We start from the raw sequence: 27227 nt of genomic DNA on the forward strand, positions 1-27227 counted from the left end.
CGGAGCATAATGAGGGTGATCGCGGTAACAGCTTTCAAGCCACTGGGCTTACCCCTGCCCCTCACAGTACATAAACCTCAGCATTAGAATCGTTAACTCTGGCCCCGGCCTGTGTCCTCACGGCTTTTTATCACAACAGCCCTGCAGAAAGGCCGACAGCTTGTGAAATGGTTCTCGCTTGTTCGTCTGGCTGCTCAGCCAACATCTCCTCGGTGCACGGGCCAACCGTGTGAAGGTCCCGGTTGCACACACGGGAGGAGACATCGGGGCCAAGGATCTTTCTGGGCGGCAGGGTGGGGCGGAGGGGCCAAACCCCACCGACCAATCCCTCGGCAAAGGCTCCTGACAGCGCGTGAGGACTTGCGCGCTGCTCGGAGGAGGCGTTTCCGGGCACCACCTGTGACCCGAGTCTCTGTTCTGGGGCTGGGAGAGGACCCGAGGGCAAGAGCAGGGAGCCAGGCAACAGCCCTCTTTCCAGGAGACGGCCAAGTGCTCTCACAGGGAACTCCAGGCCTTGGGATCAGAACAAGGGTACCCCAGGGTCCCTAATCCAGAGCACAGGGGACTCTTAAGAAGCCAGGGACACCAGGGGCCTAGACCCCTGTACCCGTGCACCACTGCTCCTCCAGGGCAGCCTTTCTGCTCCAGTCTCCTCCCCCACACCCCACACCCAGAGCTCCTGTCATAGCCTTGCTCCCCTCCCTCCCCTCCACACCACTCCAACCCCTGAGTTTCCCTCTTTGCAGGGGCAGACAAGGCCAGGGAGCTCTGGGAAAGGTGTCTCTACTTTACCCCCAAGTGCGGTGTGAAGCCAAGATGAGAGGCACAAAGCGGGCAGGGAAAGGGCTGGCTTATTACTGCCCACCCTCCCTGATCTCCTAAGGGCTCGGTGTTGCCTGTCTCCTTCTTGCCAGCAGGAGCTCTACTTGGAAAGACTTGTGAAGTGTGAAGTTCCCTGAACGTCTGGAAGGCAACGAAACACTCCCTTACAGACATGCTGCACGTCCCAGCTTTCACCACCATCTGGCGGTACCGCCTCCGAACACTGGGCAGACGGGGCTCCTCAGCTCCCCTGTGCTCTCCTGCAGTGTGACGGTGATCCCAAGGGCCGTGACCTCTCGACGGTGATCCCAAGGGCCGTGACCTCGCGTGTCTGTGAAGGTCTCCTGTGCTAGTCCCTGAGCTCCCAAAGAGCAGTGCGTGCTAAGCTGCTCAGTCGTCAGCGATGCTTTGTGACCCCATGGACTGCAGCCCGCCAGGCTCCTCTGACAATGGGATTTTTCAGGCAAGAATAATGGAGTGGGTTGTCTTGCCTTCTCCGGGGGATCTTCCCGACCCTGGGATTGAACCCGCGTCTCCTGCACCGGCAGGCAGATTCTTTACCACAGAGCCACCTGGGAAGCCCAAGGAGCAGGGACCTCAGCTTTTCTCACCCGTATTCTTAGCACCTAGGCAAGGCACTCAATGACATCTGGGAGAGAAAGAATGAATCAGATGACCTGAGAAGTGGTACAGACTGCTGGTGAAGAAGGTAAGCACCTGGACTGGAATCCCAGTGCTGTTACTTTACGACCAGTGTGAGCCTCTGTTTCCCCATCAGTAAAATGGGGTAACAGGTGGTACCCACCCTCCAAAGAATAATGTGAACATTCAGTAAGATGAACGTACAAGGAAAAGCCTGGGGACTGATCAGATCAGGGGCAAGCAGGCAGGAAGTGGGAGGTGATCACAGACTTGGTTCGTATTTAAGCAGTTGCCAGGTAACTCCTGGAAACTTAAGAGAACATCAGCAGCAATTAGGTGTGGGTATTGACTGAGCACCATATCAGGGCATGGCCACGTCCACTTTAATGCCAAAGAGGAGCCATGTACAGTGTCCCAGTGTCTTGTCTGAGGACCTGCAGGGAGGCAGCCTCTGGGGGCTACAGGAGGCAGTGTAGAAGTCAAAACCGCAAGTCCATCAGAAAGGGCCAGATGGGGAGCTGTCTCTCCACCTGTCTCGTCTTCCCATGGTCACCCTGCTGTCAGGAACCGAAGCGCTCGTTCCACCAGGCTCTGAACCCCCTTTGCCTCCTGCACGTAGTCTCCACTCTGCCCTCCTCCCCTTGCTCCCGCCTCGTGGTGCTGCCCACCACAATCCTCCCACACATTCCTGCCAGGACTAATTCATGCTCGTCAGATACTCCTACTGCGAGTTTTCTTTTTTCACATAACAAGCAGCTGAAATCACTTTTAATGTTTCATAAAGCAAACAATCCTGGGGAGGACTGGATGGGGGATACAGGGAGAAGCATCAAATACATCACGGAACAGCCTCGATAGAATATTTTTATATTTCAGATGTTTTATATTTTGATTTTCACATCAGGCATCATCTTTCTAATTGGGAAGTCACGAGGATGAAAAGAGGGCTCCTCCAGCCATGCTCCCAAGCAGACCACCAGCTGTACACCATCGAGGCAGCCCTCAAGGCTGCACAGTCAGATGTACACATGGAGCTCTAAAGATAATGGCCGGGCACAGCTTGGCCATCTCAGTGCCCATTCCCTGTTCCCTTCCCCCAACCATCTTGACTCCAGAAGCTGAAAAGCTCAGGGCTGCTTTCCTGGCCTTCCTTGCCTGCGTGTAGCCACGTGACACACAGCGGGTAACAGAACATCGGTGGAATTTGGCTGTGCACTGGGGGGAAAGGTCTTGCCTTCTGGTTACTAACATTGCCTCTGTCTTGAATGGAAACATGATGTCTGGTCTGCAGCAGCTATCTTGCAACCATGAGGTGACAGGCAGGAAGGAATGGCTGATGAGAACCATGGAAATGCCAACTCAGAGCCCTATCCTACTTTGGTCCCAGCAACTGGGACTTCTTCTTTGGGAAGGAATCTCCCATTTATTAAGTCACCAGAACTTGGGTTTTCAGTTACTTGCAGCTAAAAGCATTACTGACTCAATATCTCATCCTTGTCTACATAGCAAGACCTCATCACTAATTCAACACTAATGCTGTCATATGAGGTTTTAATGTAGATGTCCTATCTCACTTGATCTTCTTTGAAGTTTTAGACACATTTATCCAAGAATCATTTATTTCTACATCTCTACTCAAATGATTCATTGTCACTGCAAACTCAAAAGGGTTAGGACTGTGTCTCTTCCAGGACTCCCTATCCCAGGGAGTAGCTGTATCGTTCACTTCGTGTCTAGGTCAGGGGCTTTCTTCATGACACCATCTCCTACAGGCTTTCACTCAATATCACCAAGTTCTTAGGCTCTGCCATATGAATATTTTTCTAACCTACCCATTTATTCCCACTACCACCTAAGTTATGCATGCCTGGAGCACTGCAGTAACCTCCTAACTGGTCTCTCTGCATCCTCACCCTTTCCACGGTGAATTTATGAAAACACAAAGCTGATCATGTTACTCCTTTCCTTAGAATCCTTTAATGGTTTCTGAGGACTCCCATGATAAAGTACGGATTTCTTAAGGCACTGCCTGATCTGGCCCCTAACCATTTCTTCAGGTTGTCCAGCCCTATCTTGAGCTTCTCCTCTTGGCTCTCTTAGTTTCCGCTATACCGTCATTATTTCAGTTTCTTTTTTTTTTTTGAAATTTATTTTTAAATTTATTTATTTATTTAATTTATTTATTATTTTTTTTGTTTAGTTTTTTATTTTTTTTAATTTTAAAATCTTTAATTCTTACATGTGTTCCCAAACATGAACCCCCTTCCCACCTCCCTCCCCATAACATCTCTGTGGGTCATCCCCATGCACCAGCCCCAAGCATGCTGTATCCTGAGTCAGACATAGACTGGCGATTCAATTCTTACATGATAGTATACATGTTAGAATGCCATTCTCCCAAATCATCCCACCCTCTCCTTAAACGTGTCATGCATATTTCTGTTTTAGAACTACCATTTGTTTTGTTCCCTATATAGAGTGGCAGGGGTTCCCTTACAGCTTTATGGCTTAATTAACCCTTACGCATCCCTCTGCAGCTCAAACAATAATTTTCCATTTCAGATGTTATACTTTTCTGTTCTAGATTTCCTTTTTTTTTTTTTAATGTTTCCATTTCTCTCCAGAGATTCCCCTGTCCACTCATCTGTTCACTCCTTATGACCGTCTTTTCCTTTATCTCAGGATCTACTTCTCTTGTGCTGACTCCCTTTCCCCCCGCCCCTTTATTATAGATCACAATTTCCTGGTTCTTTGCAAATCTAGTAATTTTTTACTACATGCTGGACATTGCAGATAAAACAAACCTTTCAGCGAGTCGGAACTATGCTGTTTCCCTTTTAAGGTGTTGAGTGTTGTTCTGAAAGTTACTTTTGAAACTGTCAGGCTTATTTTTAATTAAGGTGGGTCTATTTTGATTTTGTCCTTGGTCCTAAAGAGTCATGCACATTTGTAATATATAGCCTTTCTGGGGTCTCAACTGCGTACTTTCGGCTGAACCATAACTCCAAGTCTCAGAGCACTCTGTGGCCCCCTGATAGCTCTGCTCTCCTCTTAATCCCATAGTAATCATTTTCTATTAGGCCTTATGAAGTCTTGCTTTGTGCACATGTAGCCCTCAGTCAAGCATGTGCAGTGAACACAGATATCTGCTCACCCTTAACCACTCCCACGCCACCTCCTCTGCTGATTTTCAGGGCAAACCAAGTGTTGACTTCTGATGTCAGCTTTTCAGTTAATTCTTCCCTGGAGTTCATCAAGAAGCAGGCAAGTCACCATGGTAACTAACCACTTCTGCTGAACAGTTGAAAATTCACAGCTGACAATTTAAAGAATAATGCCACTCAGGTTATTACATTTCCAATTAGAGGCAGAGGTTAAACAAAAGAGCTGATTAGGTGGCCTTTCCAACAGTGCCTATTAGAGTCATCTGACAGGTCCCTGAGGTGACCTGGCATGCCTGCTGGTGATGCAGTCTCCCCAGCTGCCAGCAGGTGGGGGCTCCCACTGCCTGGGCTGTGATAGAAAGCTATGTCCTCAGCTTGCTTCCATTCAGCCTCTCAAGACTACTAGCGTGCTTAAAAGGAGCAAGGCATTATGTTAGCAAGTTCTAATGAGTAGTTTTCCAAAACCATATGCTACATGCTGGGTAAATTAAAATGGGGAACATTTTCATTTAAGACATGTCTTTTGAGTGAAAGAACTAGAGGTCATATAACCATATGGCACTAGTATGGTGAATTGGAGAACTATAGTCCTAATTCAGCAGAGTTTTGTAGTGATCAGAGGTTATTTATAACTTGTGCTTATTTTACGATATAAAAAGTGCATAACTGGATCTGACCCAAAGTCCACTTCAGTCCAGTACCCTATCTGTGATGTAGCAACCCGTGGGCTACGATGGGAAGGTATAACCATCCCACGTATGGAACTATGGCACACATCGCTCAGCAGCTCTGCACGATGCCTTTACCTGTTCAGAGCCGGCTAACTTCCAGTCTTCTGCTGATACAAAGGTTATCAAACTGCCACAGGAAATCCCCCTGATTTGTTCTAATCACTTTTCTCTGGAATTTCAGGAAGTGATCGCTCAATTCCATATCCTGAAACATGGTAGGCTCAAAGAATATCTTGCACAGAGTGGTTCTGGCATACCCAGAATAAGCTATTACTCCCAGGCTATTGTTGATTTAGTAAGCAAGCCCCGCCTTTCAATGGTTGGTCTTCCCTTAAATTTCTGAAAACATAAAGAGCCAGAGGCAACTTAAAGAGCACTTGGTCACACCCTGTCCTTCTATTGATGAGGAAACTGAACTTCAGGGACTCACACTGGTTTACACTATTAATCGGAGACACGACAAGAGTTACAGAGTCCAGAGCTTTGCTTCCTGCCTCAGTTCACTTTCATCCTGGCCTTCCCGCATGAAGACCGCCATCCCCTCACTCCTTTAGGTGGTCTCCTCTGGACCCTCAGAAATGTCATTCTGTCTTTCTGGAGGTCTTACTAGAACAGCATACATGAAGATACTTTTTTCCTTTCTAGTTTTCTTGCTGATATAGCTGCAGATAAAGATGAATGTTTTTCGGCCTTTAGGGCAGTACAGTGATTTGCTGAAAGGTCAGCAAACAATGGCCTACGATGACCTCCAGGTGCTATTCTTGATTTCCAACTGAAGGACTCAAATCCATCATGCTCTGTGTGAGTGACCCTGAGGACCATGTGCTTCCTGTCTCCACACACCCATGGCTCTAACAGCTCTAGCTAGAGTTCACCTCCAACAGTGAGGCTAATATTCAGAAGACCTGATCAAACATAAGCCTTAGTGGGGCGCCTCCAGGCTGACACTCACCTTTGCATAAGCAGTTGTCTTAATAAACCATTGTCTGAGGTACTTCTGTTCCACCTTTGCTCCAGAACGCCATGAATAGCCGTGTTCATCCACCTGCTCATTGGCAAGCACGGTTTGGTCCACTGGGTCCCAGTTAACCAAGGCCTGTTATAATTCATGAAACAAAACGAGGCAATCTGGTGAGTATACTGAATAAGATTCATATGGAGGTCCCTCCCAGGTGAGACAGGCTACAAAGGCAGTATCTCTGCTCTGAGACTTAAGGGCATCTCCTTGGAGCATCGTTTGGCAAGGAAGCTACTGGCAAGCTGAAAAGAAAGAATGTGAACTGCCCCAGTGCTTTCACCTTATCAGGACAGGCCTGGGAAGGGAGGCTGTATGCATGTGGCTAACTCAAGTTCAGAATCTGCTTGTATAAAAGGATGGACTTGCAGATTGGAAATTTTAGTAAATAGAAGAAAAGAAGAAAAAAAAAATGATACCCAGAACTTACCAGAATTGGGTTATTTTAGGGAAAACAATAGGTTTATCTTAATAGAAATAGCCAGTACTTCCTGAGTGATTACCATGTGCCAGATGCTGTACCAAATGCTTCCCTAAGGTAGGCTCTTCTAATCCTCACGACAACCTTTTGAGGTAAGAATATGACTATCCTCAAGTTGCATGGGAGGAAATTAAAGAACAGAGAGATTAAATAACTTGCTTGAGGTCACACAGTCAGTAAGTAACAGAGACAGCAGGGTAGGAACTCAGGTCTCTAGGAATTGTAAACATTTTTGTGATTAAAAAAAAACAAACTTCTGTTTAAATTAAGGTACAACATACAGAGTAATGTGAATAAATCTTAAATGTATAGCTCGATCTATTTCCACCATCATTCATCAAGACACGGAGCATTCCCAGCACCCCAGAAAATTCTGTTCCGCCTTTTCCCCATCAACATTGGCCCCCCAAAAGGTAACAATATTCTGAGATCTTTCTCCATAGATTTCTTTGGCTGATAGAACCTATAGTCTTAACCAGGATGAAGTTTCTCTTCACAGAGTTCTAATTTGTTTTTAGTTTCATTTAAAACACCCCTGCCATTTATACTCATTCCTTTTAAAAAAGCATTTGTCTTTCTTTCTTTCTTTCTTTGGCTGTGCCAGCTCTTAGCTCGCTGTGGCACGCAGGATCTTTAGTTGTGGCGTGTGGGATCGAGGTCCCTGACCAGGGATACACCCAGGCCCCCAGCATTGGGACCACTAGGGAAGTCCCCTACATTCACTCCCTTATGACATTTCGGTAAGACTTAGAACAAAGAGGGCAATGAGTACCAAGACGTGTTTGGGCAGTAGAACGTATATATTGTGTTTTAAAATATCAATAAACGATTCTAATAAGACGTTGTGTTGAATATTGCCTATTTGCCCCTCCAATCCTCTTTCCACCATGTTCTGTGGTGGAAGTGGTCCCCTGTGCCCACATTAACCTGGACCCTTGCCCTCTGACTGGGTTCAACCAGTGAGAGGCCCCCAGCTCCTTCCCGCGTGGCTCATGGGCCGACCTCGCCTGCTGCTCCAGCTACTGCTCTCCCAGTTCCAGGAATGGCTCCCCGTGTCACCCCTGCCACCCGAGGTGGGCAAAGGCTTCCTTCTGCTCCTAGTGCCAGGGGCTGGACCACCCCTTGTGGGCTTCCCCGAACTCTGCACAGAATCCGTCTTTTCATCACGTTTTCTTCAGTGACTGCTGTCAGGCGGGCCTGCTTTTCTTCTGCTGGGACCCTGACTGATCCAAAGGCATATCTAAAAATTACAGAAAAAGGAGGAATGCCAGAGAGGCTAACTGCTATGGGTTGTGATTTTACAACTAAAAAGTAATATGCTGCTGCTGCTGCTAAGTCACTTCAGTCGTGTCCGACTCTGTACGACCCCATAGACGGCAGCCCACCAGGCTCCCCCGTCCCTGGGATTCTCCAGGCAAGAACACTGGAGTGGGTTGCCATTTCCTTCTCCAATGCATGAAAGTGAAAAGTCAAAGTGAAATCGCTCAGTCATGTCCGACTCTTCACGACCCCATGGACTGCAGTCTACCAGGTTCCTCCGTCCATGGGATTTTCCAGGCAAGAGTACTGGAGTGGGGTGCCATTGCCTTCTCCAAAAAGTAATATACCCACTGCAAATTTTAAACATGTAAAGCATAGAGTAGGAATGGAAAAGACGTGGCATAGAGTGATTTTTCTCCCCTCTTTCTACAGTCCCCCAAATCCTTGAATCCATAGACAGAGAGAGACAAAATATAGGACAAATGATTTCAGACCTAAAAACTGGAGGTGAATAAGCCAAGGGAGGCTTACTTATCTTTTATCATTGCCCATATTAGGGGTGAGGGGAAGGATACCACTTAAAAGATATAAAGAGAGGGCCAAGTACTGTTCAGTAACAAGGACAGCTCCTTCAAGAGCCCCCTGTCCCCCCAAACCCAAAACCAGTGCACAAGTAAAACAGTACAAAATACGAAAGGGAGAACAAAAGCCCTGTATGCCTCCACCTCTGCCTCCTGTCCCCGCTGCAAACCTCAGGTGACGTGAAGAAGCAAACACTCAACCCTGCGGATTGCAAGAACAGGACAGGACTTGATTTTCTCATCGACATTTCCCACACAGCCTGGCAGCTCTCAGACTCCAAGTTACAAAATGCAATGAGGGAGATGTGCTCCTAAGAGGTTCACACGTTATAATAAAACCCTGCTATCAAATGAAAGACAAATAGAAGCAAAACACAAAAGCAATTTTCCCCCAGTGAAAGTCTTGATGGGGAGAGGAAAAATACAAAAGGAAATAAAGTTTCTAATCAAAGATGCATTCAAATTAAAGGGACATGCCTGGTGGTCCAGCGGCTAAGCGTCTGTGCTCCCAATGCACTGGGGGCCTGGGTTCAGTCGCTGGTCGGGAAACCTGACCCCACATACCCCAACTAAGAGCTGCTGCAGCCAAACAATAGTAATATAAAAAAAGATGCATCTTGTAAGTACTCAGTCTCGTTTCGTCTCAGGACCATGATCCATCTCAAGCACAGTTACAGAGTTCAGAGTTGGCCTTTCTGCAGGTGGTAAACCCACAGGTGGTCAAAATTCAGGGCCTATAGGGTCCAGGGTGCACAGCATCCACGGCCTCTTGAAGGCCTGGAGCTGACTTCCAAATCTTTCTCTGGGTCTCCTTTCTTACGTTAACAGTCTCTTACCTACAGCTTCACGCCATGGTCTGTCTTCTCATCTGGCATTCCTGGGTTTTCACATTTTGAACACTTACTTTGATGGATGCCCTGATTTTTAAGCAAGCACAGTCATGCTCCACAGAATACAGTTTATGGACAACTTCACTGACTGTGGTCCCTACCCTGGTTAATTACGGCCTCTATTACCTCCGAGGCCAACGCCATGCTCCTTACAGTCAACTAGTCTTATTAGCAAAATACAGCCTATCCCTATATTTTCCAATCAACTTTAATCAGTACTGAAATCAGTAAAACACCTGCAGAAACACTGGACTCTAGCTGATTTTGCCCACTGCTTCTCTAACACAAGTTATCCGGCAACATCACGGAGTGAGCCGTCATCCTGAAGAAGAGAACCTCCCCAAGCTGATCAAGGCTTAAATGCCAAGTTAACATTTTTCCGGTCTGCGGGATTTGTGGGAAGCTTTCAGAAAGCATCTTAGAAATGCACGTTACCACACGATTCTACACAAGAAGTGACTGTGTTCGCAAAGTCCAGTTTGTACAGACTGTGGTTTGTACAGATTCCAGATTGTGGACGCTGCACCGTTTTCTCCCCCTTCCCCTCCCCTTCTTGGCTGTTGAGCTCTTGGAGTCGTGGGAGACCATGGTGTCCACTGGGGATTCTCAAGGCAATTTCATTCTGATGTTTTTAAAACTTAGTTTTAATTGGAGGATAACTGCTTTTCAATGTTGTGCTGGTTTCTGCCGTACAACAACATGAATCGGCCATAAGAATACATATATCCCCTCTCTCTTGAACCTCCTTCCCACCCCACTCCTGGCCTATCTCTCTAGGTTGTCACAGGGTACTGGGCTGAGCTCCCTGTGGCATACAGCAACTTCCCACTAGCTGTCTGTTTTAAATATGACGATGTATAGCATTGAAGCAGAGCCTGATTTGGAGTTTATCAGCCCTCTTTTCTGCGACACAGACACCCTGGTGCCTACCGCCCCAGCAGGCCTCCTGTGTCAAAGCTCGTCCTTTCTCATCTCATCCTGGCCTTGCTCTGGATCCTCTCTCCGCTTGCTCCCTGGCCCTCACCCTCCTCACCGGCCGCCAGTCCTAACGGAGTACACCCTCCATCAGCATGCTTTTGGCTCCTGCCTGGCCACAGCACCACTAGTGAGGCTCAGGCTGCTCCCCATCATTTCCCTGGCTTCTTTCTCCTCGAGCTCTTCTTCCATATGACTGGAGACCTTTTCTGAGTATCCTGCCATGCAGCTTCGGGTTCCAAAGGCTAGTGAGATATGCTTTAGGGTATTGATTTTCTCAAGGACTATTAGCTTTTTTCTTGACAAAAGCTCACTTAATTAAGGAACACCACATAGATCTCATTAAAGGATCTAATTCTCAAAATCGATTTTGCTCTATTCCATCCAGAATGGGCCTGAATTTGGACTCGGTCCAGAATGGGGTGGGGGGCGGGGGCGGGGGGTGGAAAGTTCCCAAGGCCGCCGCTTGTTGCTTGCACTACCTTCCAGAGACACCAGGGGGCAGACTGGGCGAGGCTGCCTGTTTGTGCCCTGCGTTTCTTTAAGTAGCTTAGGCTGGTGAATTAGCACTAGCAGCAGCTGCTGCTGAAATCAAGGGTCAAAGACAAATTCACAGATTAAGTGGCGCTCCACAGTTCCCTACAACGTCCAGGTAGAACACGGCATTATTCTCTCCGCTAGCTACATCCACGGAATTTCTCTTTTTTTAACCAGAGAGGTGATATTTAATGTTCTCCCAAAAAGAAGTCTGTATATTCATATTTTTGGCTGAAAATATTTTTGGTCCATGAGAGCAAGAACAGATTCGCTTCTGCAATGGAAATAAACATTCTGATGGACAGTCCTTGTTAAGAACAAGAATGAGACTCCAGCTCTGCTTTGTAATGCTCTGCTAAAATACTCTCCCTAAATGTCCATTTATACTTATAGCAGAACTGAATTTAAGGATTAAGGCTATCTTTTTTTTTTTTTTTTTAAAGGCTATGACAATGCCATTAGAGGAAAAGTATTAATATGTGAATTATTTTTTTGGCCAAATATGCTTTACAAAGTATGCTATATGCAGTTTTTTTTAAAATCAAATTAACTTTCTTATGCTAACTTCAAAGCTTCTATTTTGAAATAAACCCCAGAAATAGAAAGCTAACTATATCAGTATGTTTTATGTTTTAAAGCCAATTTGAAAATGGCTATCCAATAAAAGGAAATCTATCTGGAAAAAAATACTTTGGATTAAAGATAACTCTGGTCTTCAAACAGTGTACCACGTGTGCATGTTAACATTCTGTTTATGACTTTTTTTCTTAAGATCATGTCATTTAAGTGACTTAAAAGAATGCATCAAAAAAATTTAAATCAATAACCAGCAAGAAAAACAGTGTCTTTCTAAATGAATACCCATGAAACAATCTACACTGTTTTTTCTGTAATACCTTTCCATGTGCAGGTTGCCTCAGAATTAGCCAGGAGGCTTCAGGATTTTTTAACTTTTTGTTTTTCCAATTTAAATATCATAATGACCCTAGGTAACTACAGGCACCCACAGATGGGCACTTATTAAGGATGTACTCTGCGCCAGGCACCATTCCAGCCTCTCCACAAGCATTTACCAGTTTAATCCTCGCAACAAGCCTCTGAAGCGGGGAGGCTTGTGAGAGGCAGAACCACCACACCCCAAAGATGTCCATGTCCTGTGTTGCTTGCAACTGGTGTTACCTACATGGCAAAAGGATCTTTGAAGATATATGATTAATGAAGGATTTGGGGATGGGGAGATTAACTGGGATTAACCAGATGGGCCCAAAGTAATGAAAAAAAGCTCTTATAAGAGAAAGAGGAAGGCAGAAGAGTCCGAGTCTGAGTCTGAGGAGATATGATGATGGAAGCACAGTCAGAGAGATTTCAAGATGCTCTGGTTTTGAGGATGGAGAGGGGTCCAAACTCAAGGATGGGAGCAGCCTCCAGAAGCTGGACAAGGCAAGGAAAGAGATTTTCCTCTAGTGCCTTCAGAAAGAAGGCAGCTCTGCTAACATCTTGATTTGTATCCCAGTGAGACCTATTTCATGGACTTCTGACCTCAGAAACTGTAAAACAATGAATCTGTGTTGTTCTAAGCGACCCAGTTTGTGGTAATTTGTTACAGCAGCAGCATCAGGAAAGGAATATAGGCTGTTTCCATGACAGAAGGAGTCAGAGGGAAGACTGGACCAAATTCCCAGGAGGGTGGATATTAGGGGTGTGTGTGTGTGTGTGTGTGTGTGTGTGAGACACTGATCTGGAAATCACTGGGGAGAAGAGAGCTATCTGGACCCGGGAGCACAGTTGTGCTCATGAAGTGGGGGACCCCCTGGAAATCCTTCCATCTTTAGAAACGTTACTCAGCTCCTAAGACGGTGCTTATGACTGGCTTTGGCCCCAACCCAATATTGAAGAGGTTAAGCTTCCTACTTGGGTTTGATGTGCTTAGAACTGAAGCAGCACTAACAAAGAGTGAAGCAAGTGTCCTATGCAGGAATATTACAGTAAATATTCAATATATTCAGAGTCAGCTTAACTATACAATACACAGATACAAAAAATCAAGTGTCTCATAAAGGGCTATCACACAGCCAAAGGCTCCAGGCAAGAACTGTTTACACTGCTACGTTAACATGTTACCTCTTTCATATCACATCCGCATAAAGAGTAACAAAGCAACTGAGGATAGTTAACACTGGCTAATCCAACTGATGCCTTGTACCACTGCTTACACTCTAAAGAACAGTTTTACCTGCAGGATGTCCTCTGCTTTGCTGTGGCTTTTTCATGTGCTGGTAGCTTTGATTTCTGTCTGTCCTTCTGCTATTACTTGGGATACACAATCTCGCTTGTGATCTCTTAATCCCTCTGCTCGGACCCATGGGTGAGTCCAGTGTGGAGACCTGACTGGCGTACAATTCTGATCCACCTGAGCAGGGAGGCTCTTCTGGGAAGGAGTCTGCCAGGCTGCTCGGTTAGCACCGAACCTGCTGTTGAGAGTGGGAAGCTGACGATTTTCCCACCAATTCCCTTCCGACCCTTTTGCTTCTGAATATTGAATAATGCTGTTAAGAAAAATTATTCCAAACTTAGAAACAGGCAAAAGGGGTTGCTTCTTCAAGGCAAGCTGGAATTGGCTAGCAGAGCCACATCCCCCAGGGATTATCTGATTTTCTAGGGATGTTTACCTTTGTTTGACTCCTTCTTCATTATTAAGTTATTTTAATAATGGTATGGAAAAACATCCATAAGATGGTATGGAAAAAACATGAATGAATGCTTTGGCCAACCCAGTACAACTCCACTAGGGTGCCAAAGAAGAGGTTAGCCTACGGAAACCACAGAGCAACACCAGAGGTTTTGTCTGAGCGTGACACAGATGGCTCCCAGGCGATGCCAATGCAAGTGATCTCTGAGTCACAGGAAAGACTGTCCCCAGAACGAGGGTTATGCCTGGTAGGACACTCAGCAGTTTCGATTCTATCAGCAAACACATATCACATGCCTTCAACGCTATAAATCGTCCTTCCTCGAAACCTCATTTGAACCAGTCTTAACATACAGCTGGTTCTCCTGCTAATGAACGAGCTGAATGAAATCTCTGACACACGTTCATTTTATATTTGTATGGGAGTCATGTTTTTAACTTCTGAAAATTATTCTTTAACACCACAATGATACTTCCAACACAACAACAAGATCTGTTGCAGTCAGCACCCTGGACAGGTACTTTTGTCTCTCACCACTCCTCACCTAACCAGCTTCTGGGCATAGGAAGAGCTATGGTGTGTTAATACAGTAAACTGACTCAAGAGGGTTTCAGAGAAGGCGACGGCACCCCACTCCAGTACTCTCGCCTGGAAAATCCCATGGACGGAGGAGCCTGGTAGACTGCAGTCCATGGGGTCATGACGAGTCAGACACAACTGAGCGACTTCACTTTGACTTTTCACTTTCATGCATTGGAGAAGGAAATGGCAACCCACTCCAGTGTTCTTGCCTGGAGAATCCCAGTGATGGGGGAGCCTGGTGGGCTGCCGTCTATGGGGTCACACAGAGTCGGACACGACTGAAGTGACTTAGCAGCAGCAGCAGCAAGAGGGTTTACAGTGGTTACAGATTAGTATGACCTGAATCTACAAAGTTCTCACTTTCAATGTATCCCAAATGTTAATGGGGACTGAATACTTAAAAAAAAAAAAAAAAAAAGACATTGTATTTTAAACAACCAATATTTTTAAAATATCCTCAGTTTAAAGATGAGAGTGGGTTAGGGATTGTATACTTTGTACAGAGGTTCTCAGTGTGGTTCATAAACCTCTGGAGTCCCGGAGACCACTACAAGGAGTTGGCAGGTCAAAACTATATTCGTGATAATAATAACACAAGGGTAAAGCATTCATTCGAAGGGTAAAATAGACCAAAACATTTTAATATAACAAGGGTGCAAAAAGTTCACTGATATTTAGATTCAACATTGCAAATGACCTTTAAGAACCACCCACTTGTTGAGTTTTGGTATAGTATTAAAGGAGGACATTCATAATTATCTGAAGTGATTATAAAAATACTCCTCTTTTAGCAGGCTTTGTTTATTAGTTCTTCTGGTATTTGCCATTATAACTTTATGTAATAAAACTGTACTACTTTAAGTCTGATTACTGTCTTTAGACAATTCTGCTGACCCTCTGCCATGTAATATGAGATACTGAGCATGGCCATACAGCCTTCCTCGCACAAGACTCCTCTTCTAGTTTCTGCTGCCTTTATCCTTAGCTTTAATAGCTAAATTTCAACTTAAAAAAAAAAAAAGACATAAATGTCTAATTCTCCTTCTATGGCTCCTTGTTATGAAATATGTAGGGGTCATCTCTCACTTGCTTCTACTTCTGTTCCCCAATTCCACCTCCTGATTTTTGTTAGCTAGGTTACTTTTTATGTTGTCAAGGTTTAAGAAAATTCACGTTATCCTGATTTTCTAAACTGAGCCTTCTACATGAGTTGCTCTACTGATTCTAAAAATTTTTTTAACTGAAAATATAATGAAATTGATACAGCTACTATGGAGAACAGTATGGAGATTCCTTAAAAAAACGAGGAATAAAACCACCATATGACCCAGCAATCCCACTACTAGGCATATACCCTCAGGAAACCAAAACCGAAAAAGGCACATGTGCCTCAGTGTTCATTGCAGCTCTGTTTACAATAGACACAGACATGGAAGCAACTTGGATGTCCATCGACAGATGAATGGATAAATAATAAAGAAGCTGTGGTACATGTATACAATGGAATATTTTCAGCCGTAAAAAGGAACACATTTGAGTCAGTCCTAATGAGGTGGATGAACCTAGAATCTGTCATACAGAGTGAAGTAAGTCAGAAAGAGAAAAACAAATATCATATACCAATGCATTATATATGGAATCTAGAAAGATGGTACTGTTGGACCTATTTGCAGAACAGCAATGGAGACACAGACGTAGAGAACAGACTTACGAACAAGGCTGAGGGGGGAGGAAGGAGAGGGTAGGGTGTATGAAGAGAGTAACATGGAAAGATATATCACCATATGTAAAACACACAGCCAACGGGAATTTGCTGTATGACTCAAGGAACTCAAACCGGGGCTCCGTAACAACCTAGAGCGGCGGGATGGGGAGGGAGATGGGAGGGATGTTCAAGTGGGAGGGGTAAACCCACGGCTGATTCATGCAGATGTTTGATAGAAACCAACATAATACTGTAAAGCAATTATCCATCAATTAAAAATTAAATAGGTTTTTAAAAAACAAAGAAAAGGAGAGAAAACTGAACAAAAAACCCCCCATAAAAACCATAATGATTAAAAGCATATTCTGTTATGATGGGGATGTTTTCTATCTAGACTGTCCAGCACTAGCTACCAGCATCTGAATGTGACTTGCATGACTGAGGACCTGAATTTTTAATACTGTTTTAATCTTAACTGCTTTAAATTTTAACAACCACATGTAGCCAATAGCCATCATCATATTGGACACTGCAGTTCTAGGCCACACGAGGATACTATTTCTCTCATGTCCCACCATCTAAGGCTTATCTTATCATGGGGTTTCCGGGTGACTCGTGGTAAAGAATCCACCTGCCAATGCAGGAGACGGAGGAGATGCGGGTTCAGTCCCTGGGTGGGGAAGATCCCCTGGAGGAGGAAATGGCAACTCACTCCAGTATTCTTGCCTGGGAAATCCCATGGACAGAGGAGCCTGGTGGGCTACAGTCCAGGGGGTCACAAATGGATTGGACACAACTTAGTAACTAAACAATAACAACAACAAACTTTAACTTACCTCCTTTTGATAGGCCAGTCCAGCTTCATAGAGTTTAATAAAGAGATACTGAGTCCATTTGTAGTAATCCGGTAAACACGTCGTTATTTCCTGTCAAAGAGGGGTAAAATTAGGTATGGGCCACTGTAAACATTCCCTCTCCCAACATATGGATCAGCTTTGCCATTCAATTTTGAAAAGCAATCACTCTGCAAAAATATTTATCAATCTATAATATTTTTATCAAGTTGTGAAGTAAGGGAAGAGGCTATTTATTCTGGGAAGAGAGATGTTATTGAAATGCCAACCTCCTGGGCAACCTTTCCCAGGGCCTGTTTAATGACGAGGAACTCGATTTAAGTCTTCTGCACGGCCCCATGCATGCAAATAACAGCTGAATCACACTGCACAGACTCGAGTACTCCCTTTTCTGTCAGCATAAACATATTTGGGGGCCACGGAGCTAATTCATAAATGCAGTTCATTTTGGAAGCAATCACAAAATTCAAGAGGAATATCTGCTAGCTTCGGCATGATCCTCACTGGAAAACAAACCTGTGTTTCTAGATACAACTGGGGCTTGATAGCTCTTTTAGACTCATTATATTCCATTTATCCCATTATGTGAATCACGCTGGAGTCTACTTTGGAAGGCCCATTAGAAACGTTATCAAATAGTGTTAATACACTTAGTGAAAAACCACCTGGCTTGTATGTCCAAGCTTAAGTTGAATGTTCCCAAAATGTATTTGCTGTCCTGAGAACACATGTGCTATCGAATCTGTGAAATCAGGTTGTTAATTAACCAGCTGATAAGGTTTAATTAATTAATTAACCAGTAAGGTTTGGAGTTGAGGAAGTCAACCAAGCATAAAAACCTCTGCGTCGTCACTGTTTCCATTCTAGGGCTCCTCTTTCACTGCCCAGGAGAGCTAACAGAGCAATGGATGTAGGGCAGGGGACATTCCAGATGGTTCATCTGTCATGGACGACAGACAGAAGGCATACTTCCATCAAAAGAGCCGTCGATCCAGTCTTTCTCCTGATGAGTGAATAAGGAGAGATTCTAAAGCCCAGGAAAGGAGGGTAGGCCCAGGGCGGCAGGAGCTGAGCAAGGTGGCAGGTAAACTCCTACTGTCCCCCATGAGTGATGTTTCTCACGGAAGAGTCCTGGGTCCTTTTTTATGTTGTTTTGTAACAACAGCAGAGGAATAACTATCAGAAAACAAATAACTCTGATCACAGGTTCCACTCGCCCCTGCAAGGCAGGGAGTGAATAACCAGCCAGTCTAACAACTCCGCCCACACTGTAGCTCGCCCCTGCCAACGCCAGAGCCACGCGCACACACAGGCTACACCGGCTCCCGAGGCGCCATGGGCATCGAGTCTCAAGAGCACGGCACACGAAGCACTTCACCGACACAAGAACGAGGCCAGCACACTGCGGGTGGGTTTGCTCCCCCAAACCTCCAGGTTCATCCCCATCCCATCATATTCTCCTCACCAGCAAGGCCCCCCCCCCCGCCGCCCCCCACCCCGCAAGCTTCGGGCAGAACTAATTTTCCTGATAAGCAACTGAAGAACTTCCATTTCTAACAAAACCCAGGGCAGGGGCTATGTTTGCTCTGTTTCATTTTGCTCATCATGTATGCTCAGGTCTCGAAACAGCAAGGCACCCCCAAATTGATGTTGAACAAAAGTAAATAGATATAGGAATGTCAGATTAAATTTGTATCCCTCATGAGAGTTTCATAAACTGAACTCAAATTGCACAGGTCCACAAGATGAACTCGAACAGGAAACAGGGTCGGGGGAAGGGGAAGGCGGTGGAAATATTCCCAGACCTTGTTAGGGTGGATATGCTTTTTAAAACTATTATCCATTAGACGTCTAAAGAAACAGGTGAGCAAACACGACAAAACAGTGACAACTGTTACATCTAGTGACTGAGCTCTTTTCTCTGTTTTTTTTTTTGGTATATTTAAATTTTCAAAACAAATTATCATACATAATGAATATGTATGTAGGCATGTATATACATATATATTTCCTCAGCCCCTGGATCTGCTTTCATAGATAGAGAGTAAAAATTACATAGCCATGGAATAGCATGATAATCTTCCCTTAGGTTTGTGGTTTGGAAAACTGCTTTTATCTAAAATAGAAAAAAAAAAGATGATAGATCCAGTCAGTGGGGGGGGAGAAAAAAGATCATTATTCAACCAAATATCAGGCTACTTTCAGTTAGATGGGTGACGCAGACTGCGCTCTCCTGGGAACTGTCAGCTCCAAGGTGAGACGGGGGTAGGAGGTACGGACCCCTCCTTCCATTCTGCCTTCAAGCTTCCATTCTGCCTTCAGCCTGCTTCATATATATTGCATTTCTACACATGTCATTTGAAGAAAAAAAATCACATCCACTGCTAATACTACAGCCTGAAAACCACGGCTGCAGGACGGCCATTCTAACCCCAGCAGAACTGCTTCAACACACGGCTGCCTCACTGGCAATCCTGAGATGCTGGCGCTTCTTGCCTAGAGGAGGCTGGGGATGTCCTGGGGACAGGAGCGTCGCCCCCCGCCCATTTGTTCCCACCTGCTGCACACAGGGCCCAGCACGACCCTCAGCACCGCCATTCCATGAAGAAATGCCCGGGCGGACATCCAGTCTCACAGGAACCATACTAAGTGTGCTGGCCGGGGGACACCCTGCTTGGAAATGCATTTCCTGAAACACTCACAGAACCTTTCTGGAACCTCCCTCCCTCTGCTTTGTTGACTTGAAGGCAACAAAAAGCCAAGAAAATCCAAACAATCACTTCTAGTCTTTTAATGCCTCATCTCAGTAAAAATCATCAAAGGTATCTTTCTGAAATTAAACTGCTTAAAAGCTTTACCTGTAGTCAACTAGCTAGAAAATGAGACTTCTTTCCCATGCTTTGGGAACTACTTATTTAAAACCCAGCCCTGCAGACAAAGGTCTTCTGGGGGGTCCACATCCACAGAGATGTGAAAGGGCTCCCTGCCTCTTCCTGGAGCAGCGAGTCTCAATGGGGACACTTTTGCTCCCCAGGTAATGACTGGAGACAGGCAGCAAGTGACAACTGTGATGGGGATGTGTTAACGGCATCTGCTATTAACGGGTGGAGGCCAGGGATACTGCCGAAACCCTACAAAGCACAAGACAGCCCCCTGAATGGAAATTACCCAGCCCCAAACGTCAGTAACGCCAAGGTGAGAAACCCTACTCGAACGGTTGCGATCTTCTTAGCTCGAGTCTGTAACCACAGACAGATTAAGAGGAACGAGCAAGCAGTTCTCTGGAGGGCGGTCCATAAAAGCCATCAGACGTCCCTGGCAAAAGTAGAAACCTAAGCTAGCTTAGCCCCCCCTCTCCCGCTGGGTGGCCCGATCTCCGCTGAGCACATAGCGCAGTGCAGGTGGGGGTGCTGCTCACTGTGGCCACCAGCCCGACCACCAACGCTGAGACCGGGCAGAGGGGAGGCCTGGCAAGCGTGGAGACCCGGCGGGCACGGGTCTGAAACTGTTAGGTGTGCGTGATGCTACTCACGGGGAAGGAGTGACTGACTTTACCATCTAAAATTTAAATCACTCAATATGCCTCCGAGTAGCTGTCTGACTTGGGAAAATTGGTAAAAAATTCATGTAATAAATTTCCCATTTTGAAGTTAGAGAGGCACCCAGTTGTTCCTGCTGCAACATCAGTTTATCCCCACCTGTGAAAGAGATGTTGAATGGACAGATGTTTAAAGGTCACCCGCTGGAACCCAGCCGACAGCACCCAAATGCTCAGGCCCAGCCCTGCCTGTCCTCCGAAGGCGAGCCTCTGTCTGGGGGCGGGGGTTCTTGCCCCAAGCTGTGGGTGGCACCAGCTCGGTTCTCCACGAGACCACCGGGGCCCTCACACGAGGGCTGTTCCTGTGTCCCAAGTCCCTTTTCTCTCCTGTGCCTTTCTTGCTCTGCTTTCCAAATAAGCCCACCCCCATGCAAAACCATCCTTGTTTTTAAAACAAAAAGTCAGGCAATTCAAAGTTATAGCTCTAAAAGCAACTGCAATTCAGCCACACTCCACATATATCTGTATAAAGATGTCAACTGTTATAACCCCCTGGGCTCTGCAAAGTGCAATCCAGCTGCCAAGAGACCAGATTTACGCATCTAGAATCTCATCAAGTCTCATTCCGCCACACTGCAGTTTTTACATTCAGTGATACCTGGCTTTTAGCATTAGAAATATTTCGCACATTCACAGCCAAATCCGAGGCCGAGCGGAGAAGGTGACCCTCCCTCAACACGAGCGAGAATCAAAACGTCCTCCCTTGAGGCCGGCCCCCCACACCTCAGTGACTGCACAGATCAATAACCCAGCCGGCCTTGCTGGGACCACCCTGCACACAGTGATTCGACAACGGCCGGAGAAGCCCGAGTCCCAGAGGCCCACCTGGCTGTTTCGGAGAGGAAAACAGTGCTTGGTCTGTGAGGGTGCCCGGCTCCTGTGGACTTCAGGCTGACCTTCCTTGTTCCAAGAAAAGAGGGAGAGAGAGAGTGAGCCGAGGGAAAGACAATCCACTCAGCAGCCGTGTGACTGGGTTCTAGTCCTTGCCTCATCACCAGCATGTGGCCAGAGTCAAGCGTCCATGTCCAGGGGAGAGGGGTGACGAGGCCCATCGGAGGGGCCTCGGGACAAATGTGATGATGCGTGTGAGGCACACGCCAGGTGCAAGTGAGGGATCGATGGCGCTGCTCCCCTTGCTTGGCCCCGCGTGTGTCGTGAAGGAGTGAGGCCGGCCGGTCACCACACCCCGCTCAGAGGGGCTGCTGGACGGGGCGGAGGGAGGGCAGTGGGCTTGGGTCCGAAGAATCTGTGCTCACCATCCCTTACCAAACACTGGCTTTCAGACTGAAAAGAGATTGTGTTCGTGAGGGAGAGACCGAACCACGGGACCCAGACAGGGAAATGCATACAAGATTGCTCCCAGCCGCCTCCGGCGGCAACTCCCACCTCAGAGGGAGGCAGAGAGGTCACTGCTGACCCCCCTGCAGCTCGGGCAGGACTCAGTTGGGTCTGCGTCTCTTGATCCCACTGCACTTTTGACAGTGATGGGTCCCAGATCACAGAACTACTAACGTCACTTGAGGCCACTGTGCATGTAATTTGCGTTGCAAACCTCACAGTGTTTAGGTCAGCTCTCAGGATTTAAGAAAATGAAATAGACCAAACCAGAGGCAACATGTTCATCAAGTCAGTCACTGGACGGCCCCGTACACAGGAAAATAAACCCAGTAAGAAGGGTGAGCAGCCGCCAGGTGTCAGTTTCTGGCGCAAGGCATCGTCTCCCTGCTCCTCACTCTCACCAGAGCCTTCTGGCTCCAAAACAACCAACCTTGTAAACAGAGAGGATGTGGGTACTCACATTCCTCTCTGTGCATTTTTGTCACTTGCTCTTTATTGCAACGGATCAAAAGGAAATGGGTGGTAATGGCCTTGCCTTTTATTCCTTCCCACGATTTTGAGTTCTGAAGGGGAGGGGTTGTGAAAGCCCAGCACAGCTTAAAGGCTAGAGAAACCAATCTCAGGATTCATACTGTGCCGCTTAGGCACATCCTGCATACATCCTGTATATCCTGTATACAGGATATACATCCTGCATCAGATGCTCCTCGCTGGTGGCGGTTCAAGGTTCCCGTCCACAGCTCAGTGCACCTGCCGAGCTGGAAGAAGGAGGGGGTGGGGGTGCTCACGAGAAAAATCTGCTGGAAGAGGATGACCCCCATGCGGGGGACCACCCCCTCTAAACTTAGTGGTGGCTCTCAAACTTCATTGCACCTTGAAGAAGACCTTTAAAGCTTACTGGTACCCAGGTCTCACCACACCCCCAAAACTTCATGTGCTGCCAGGGCTGAGAACAATTGCAAAGAGGTTCTTCCCAAATACATCCCCCTCCCAAACACTGCCTAAGTGTTTGGGCCTGTCTTCATGAACTGAATTTAATGAACTGGTCTTCGACAGAAGCTAAGGGCACAATTTAGTCCACACAAGATTTCTAACAAGCCCCTCCCCAGGCGCAAACAGTGTCCTGTGTTTAAAGGGTCTCCCCAGGACCCTGCTTGGATTCAAATCCTCCGTGTTCTGCAGCCCTGCCCCAACACAGATTCTCTCCATCCTTGCCGTCAGTCTCCACTCTGCCCTCACAAAACAAACAGAAGAAACAACAAGAAATACTCACTTGAAGCCCACCTCATCCCACAGACAAGAAACCTGGGTAGGTAACTACTTGTGCTCTGCGATCAGCTGTTCAGAAACACCCAACTATCTGACAGCTTGACAGCTCAGCCGTCCTCCCAGAGGAACCATGGCTCTGGAAGGGGCGCTGCAGAAAACCCAGAGTGGGCTGGCCCTCCCCTGCGGCTTCTCGGGAAAGGAGGGAGAGGATGGCTAACTGCTCACTTAGAGGCTCCTGAAGGGGCTTCAGGCCAGACAGGGGCAGAGAGCACGGAGGCGGGGCGCTCACTCAGCCCTGCCTCGGAGTCTTAACTAGCAAGTAACAGGACACGTCAGTACACGACTCTGTGCCCTCTGCTCTCCTCCTCTCCCGTCCCACATCTCTCGGTGGCTGGAGCTGCGAAGCAGGGGCCGTGAGAGCTGCTTTACAGGAGGAAACCCCACCTTGGGGGGAGGGAGTGGCCCGCCTGAAGCAGCCCAGCGCTGGGTGGCGGAAACAACTGGAACCCAGGACTCTGGGCTCAGAGGGGACCAGGCAGCAAGACAGCACCTTGGTTAGTACAGCCAGGCTGTGCCTGGACTGACTCAAATGTGTGCTCCAAGGAGGTCTGGGTAGATCAGGCAGAAGCAACAGGCCAGAGCACTCCTAGATAAAGGGATACCGTGGTGAATATTCTGTTAGGAATAACAACGCTCAGTTCCCAGGAGGCTCAGTGGTAAAGAATCTTCCTGAAGTGCAGGAGATGCAGGTTTGATCCTGGGTCAGGAAGATCCCCTGGAGAAGGAAATGGCAACTTGCTCCAGTATCCTTGCCTGGAAAAGCCCATGGACACAGAAGCCTGGTGGGCCACAGTCCATGAGGTCACAAAAGTCAGGCACAACTGCGCATGCACGCACAAATATCCTGGGTCACATAGGGGCATCCACACGGCCACCTGCAAAGGCCCCGAACAACCTGGTCTGTATCCATATGACCTATTCTGACAACCCAGGCTCCAAAGGGAAGGATGTGGCCTAAACGCAGAACCATCAGGGAATATAACGGGGGAGGCCGGCTCACTGTCCACAATCCCTGGGGAAGAGACCTACTCACTTTCTGAGTTGCTGTTCAGTTCAGTTCAGTTCAGTCGCTCAGTCGTGTCCAAATCTTTGAGACCCCATGAATTGCAGCACGCCAGGCCTCCCTGTCCATCACCAACTCCCAGAGTTCACTCAAACTCACGTCCATCGAGTCGGTGATGCCATCCAGCCATCTCATTCTCTGTTGGCCCCTTCTCCTCCTGCCCCCAATCCCTCCCAGCATCAGGGTCTTTTCCAATGAGTCAACTCTTCGCATCAGGTGGCCAAAGTACTGGAGTTTCAGCTTCAGCATCAGTCCTTCCAATGAACACCCAGGACTGCTCTTCTTTAGAATGGACTGGTTGGATCGCCTTACAGTCCAAGGGACTCTCAAGAGTCTTCTCCAACACCACAGTTCAAAAGCATCAATTCTTCGGTGCTCAGCTTTGTTCACAGTCCAATTCTCACATCCATACACGACTATTGGAAAAACCATAGCCTTGACTAGAAGGACCTTTGTTGGCAAAGTAATGTCTCTGCTTTTCAATATGCTATCTAGGTTGGTCATAACTTTCCTTCCAAGGAGTAAGTGTCTTTTAATTCCATGGCTGCAATCACCATCTGCAGTGATTTTGGAGCCCAAAAAAATAAAGTCTGACATTGTTTCCACTGTTTCCCCATCTATTTGCCATGAAGTGATGGGACCAGATGCCATGATGTTCGTTTTCTGAATGTTGAGCTTTAAGGCGACTTTTTCACTCTCCTCTTCCACTTTCATCAAGAGGCTTTTTAGTTCCTCTTCTCTTTCTGCCATAAGGGTGGTGTCATCTGCATATCTGAGGTTATTGATATTTCTCCCGGGAATCTTGATTCCAGCTTGTGCTTATTCCAGCACAGCATTTCTCATGATGTACTCTGCATATAAGTTAAATAAGCAGGGTACAATATACAGCCTTGAGTTGCTGTTACAAGACTGTAAAGGGCCAGGTAGACACCTCTGCCTGTGAGTAACAAGCAAGAGCGGTACTGTACTTGGCAAACACTTAGCATACCGATGAGAGGACAAATGTGACGCCAGGGGCCCACGGATGCGTAAGAATCACCCAGCTCCCCTCCCCATGGGGTGGGGGCGGATCCATCTGCTGCCCAGGCCACAAGGGCATGAGAGAGTGGCCTAGTGCTCCACGCCAAGCATATCCCCATCTTTTAGGACCCAACAAACTTCTTGGCTCTATTATTTAAATCCCCAAGTTCTATCCACCTTCCTAAACAGGCTGTTGGCAGGGGAAGGGCAGTGGATGGAAGGAATGAAGGACAGGCATGCTGAAGACTGGGGTCGGAGCACTGGATTCAGTCCGAGGGTCTGCTGTGGACTCACCAGTGACCCTGGACAACAACTCATCTCTCTGGGCCTCACGTTTCTCATCTGGAAAATGGGATGCGTAACTGCTACAAGGATCCAGGAATCTGGAGAGGGTCGGCCTGCCTTTCCAACACTGGCCCAGTAGGTATACATGGCAGATGCTCAATAAATCTTCATTAAAGCAACAAATACATCAAAATTCATGACATCAAGTGTCACCAGAGTTTAAAAAAAAAAAAAAAGAGAGAGAGAAAAAATTAAAGCTTTGAAACAGAGCCCTTGCAAGTTTTCTTAAATGTAACAGGTTTTTAAAAGAGTAGAATGTCTTTTTCTCTTGGAACCAGTCTGGCTTATTCATATTAAATGTTGTCAAGTATGGGTTCACAAGAGAAATGTCACTCCAATTCATACTGAACAGAGTGTTCTAAGGAACCTGTGTGCAGAAACTTCAAACCTCTAAAGGCAAATGAAGAACCACATATATCTCCATTAGCGATTTCTACAAAATCAAAAACAAATGATGGCTTTTCAAAAGGAGACACGCTTGAGATTAGTTTCTCAGCTCCCTGGTATAACACTGGTTCAGAATTCTGTGTTTCTCCCTCATTCAATCCATCAAGGAGAAAACATTCATGAAGGGTCTACAATTACCCTGTCCTTATCCTGAGAGACTTAACAACAGCAACTGGCTATAGTGATAGAAGACGGAGGTTTAGAGAACAAAAAGAAGGGAATTTCCGTCCAACTCGGGGCTCTCTTTGCTCACTCACTGATTGAATTATGCCACAGACATTTATTGAGTCCTGACTGCATATGGGCCCTGGGTCAGAGAATATGAAGATTCGAGCCGCCTACATTAAACCTTTTCAGAGGTTCTCTTTCCTTAAGCAGTTTCTCTGAACTGTCGTTCCCGTTCCTATCTCATTCATTGCCATTTGTCTCTGAGAGAAAAGAGGCAATCCATCACCCCCTCACCTCCCACAGGCATTCCAGAGCAGAGGCCTCTCCCCCACCTCTCCTGCTGCTGCTGCTGCTGCTAAGTCGCTCAGTCGTGTCCGACTCTGTGCGACCCCCTGGATTACAGCCCACCAGGCTCCTCCGTCCATGGGATTTTCCAGGCAAGAGTACTGGAGTGGGGTGCCATTGCCTTCTCCGCCCACCTCTCCTGGCTCTGCTTTATTCCATTCCATTTGCACCTCTTCCAACAAGTCTTTGCCACCCACAGACCCAGCCAGGGGTCCCTGTCCCAGACCACGTGGCCACTGCTTCCTCCCCCTAAACTATCTGCTACTCCCTACCCACTGGAAAAGATCCTGATGCTGGGAAAGAGAAGGTAAAAGGAGAAGAGGGTGGCAGAGGGCGAGATGGCTGGATGGCATCACTGACTCAATGGACATGAGTTTGAGCAAACTCTGGGAGATGGTGAAGGATGGGGAAGCCTGGTGTGCTCCAGTCCATGGAGTTGCAGAGTCGGATACGACTTAGTGACTGAACAGCAACGACTGCCCCCGCCCAGGCTGCTTCAGCCTCACTGTCCCCCTCATCTCGGCCCCATCCTTTCATCCCTCTTCCTTCAACCATCTGTTCAATTCCATCCTCGCTGAGTTTCTGCCTGTGGCCTCCTTTACCTTCCCGGTTCTCCTCCTTTTCTGCAGAGCTGAGGGAACAGGT

At 46.9% G+C, this 27227-nt stretch overlaps 1 protein-coding gene across 4 annotated transcripts in view; it reads right to left on the minus strand.

Moving 5' to 3' along the window:
* Window positions 1–27227, minus strand: part of LARS2 (leucyl-tRNA synthetase 2, mitochondrial) — a 209570-nt gene that overhangs the window by 72307 nt on the left and 110036 nt on the right. For 2 of the 4 annotated variants that reach the window (XM_060402606.1, XM_060402605.1), the window contains exons 6-8: window positions 21353–21427; window positions 16912–17001; window positions 6312–6455 (exon numbers count right to left, since the gene is read on the minus strand). In XM_060402606.1, coding sequence (XP_060258589.1) covers window positions 6312–6455; window positions 16912–17001; window positions 21353–21427 — 309 coding nt within the window. The remainder of the gene's footprint in view (window positions 1–6311; window positions 6456–16911; window positions 17002–21352; window positions 21428–27227) is intronic. The other 2 variants (XM_060402607.1, XM_004018520.5) reach the window with 1 other exon arrangement.

Source organism: Ovis aries, chromosome 19, assembly GCF_016772045.2.
Source record: "Ovis aries strain OAR_USU_Benz2616 breed Rambouillet chromosome 19, ARS-UI_Ramb_v3.0, whole genome shotgun sequence".
Classification (NCBI taxonomy): domain Eukaryota; kingdom Metazoa; phylum Chordata; class Mammalia; order Artiodactyla; family Bovidae; genus Ovis; species Ovis aries.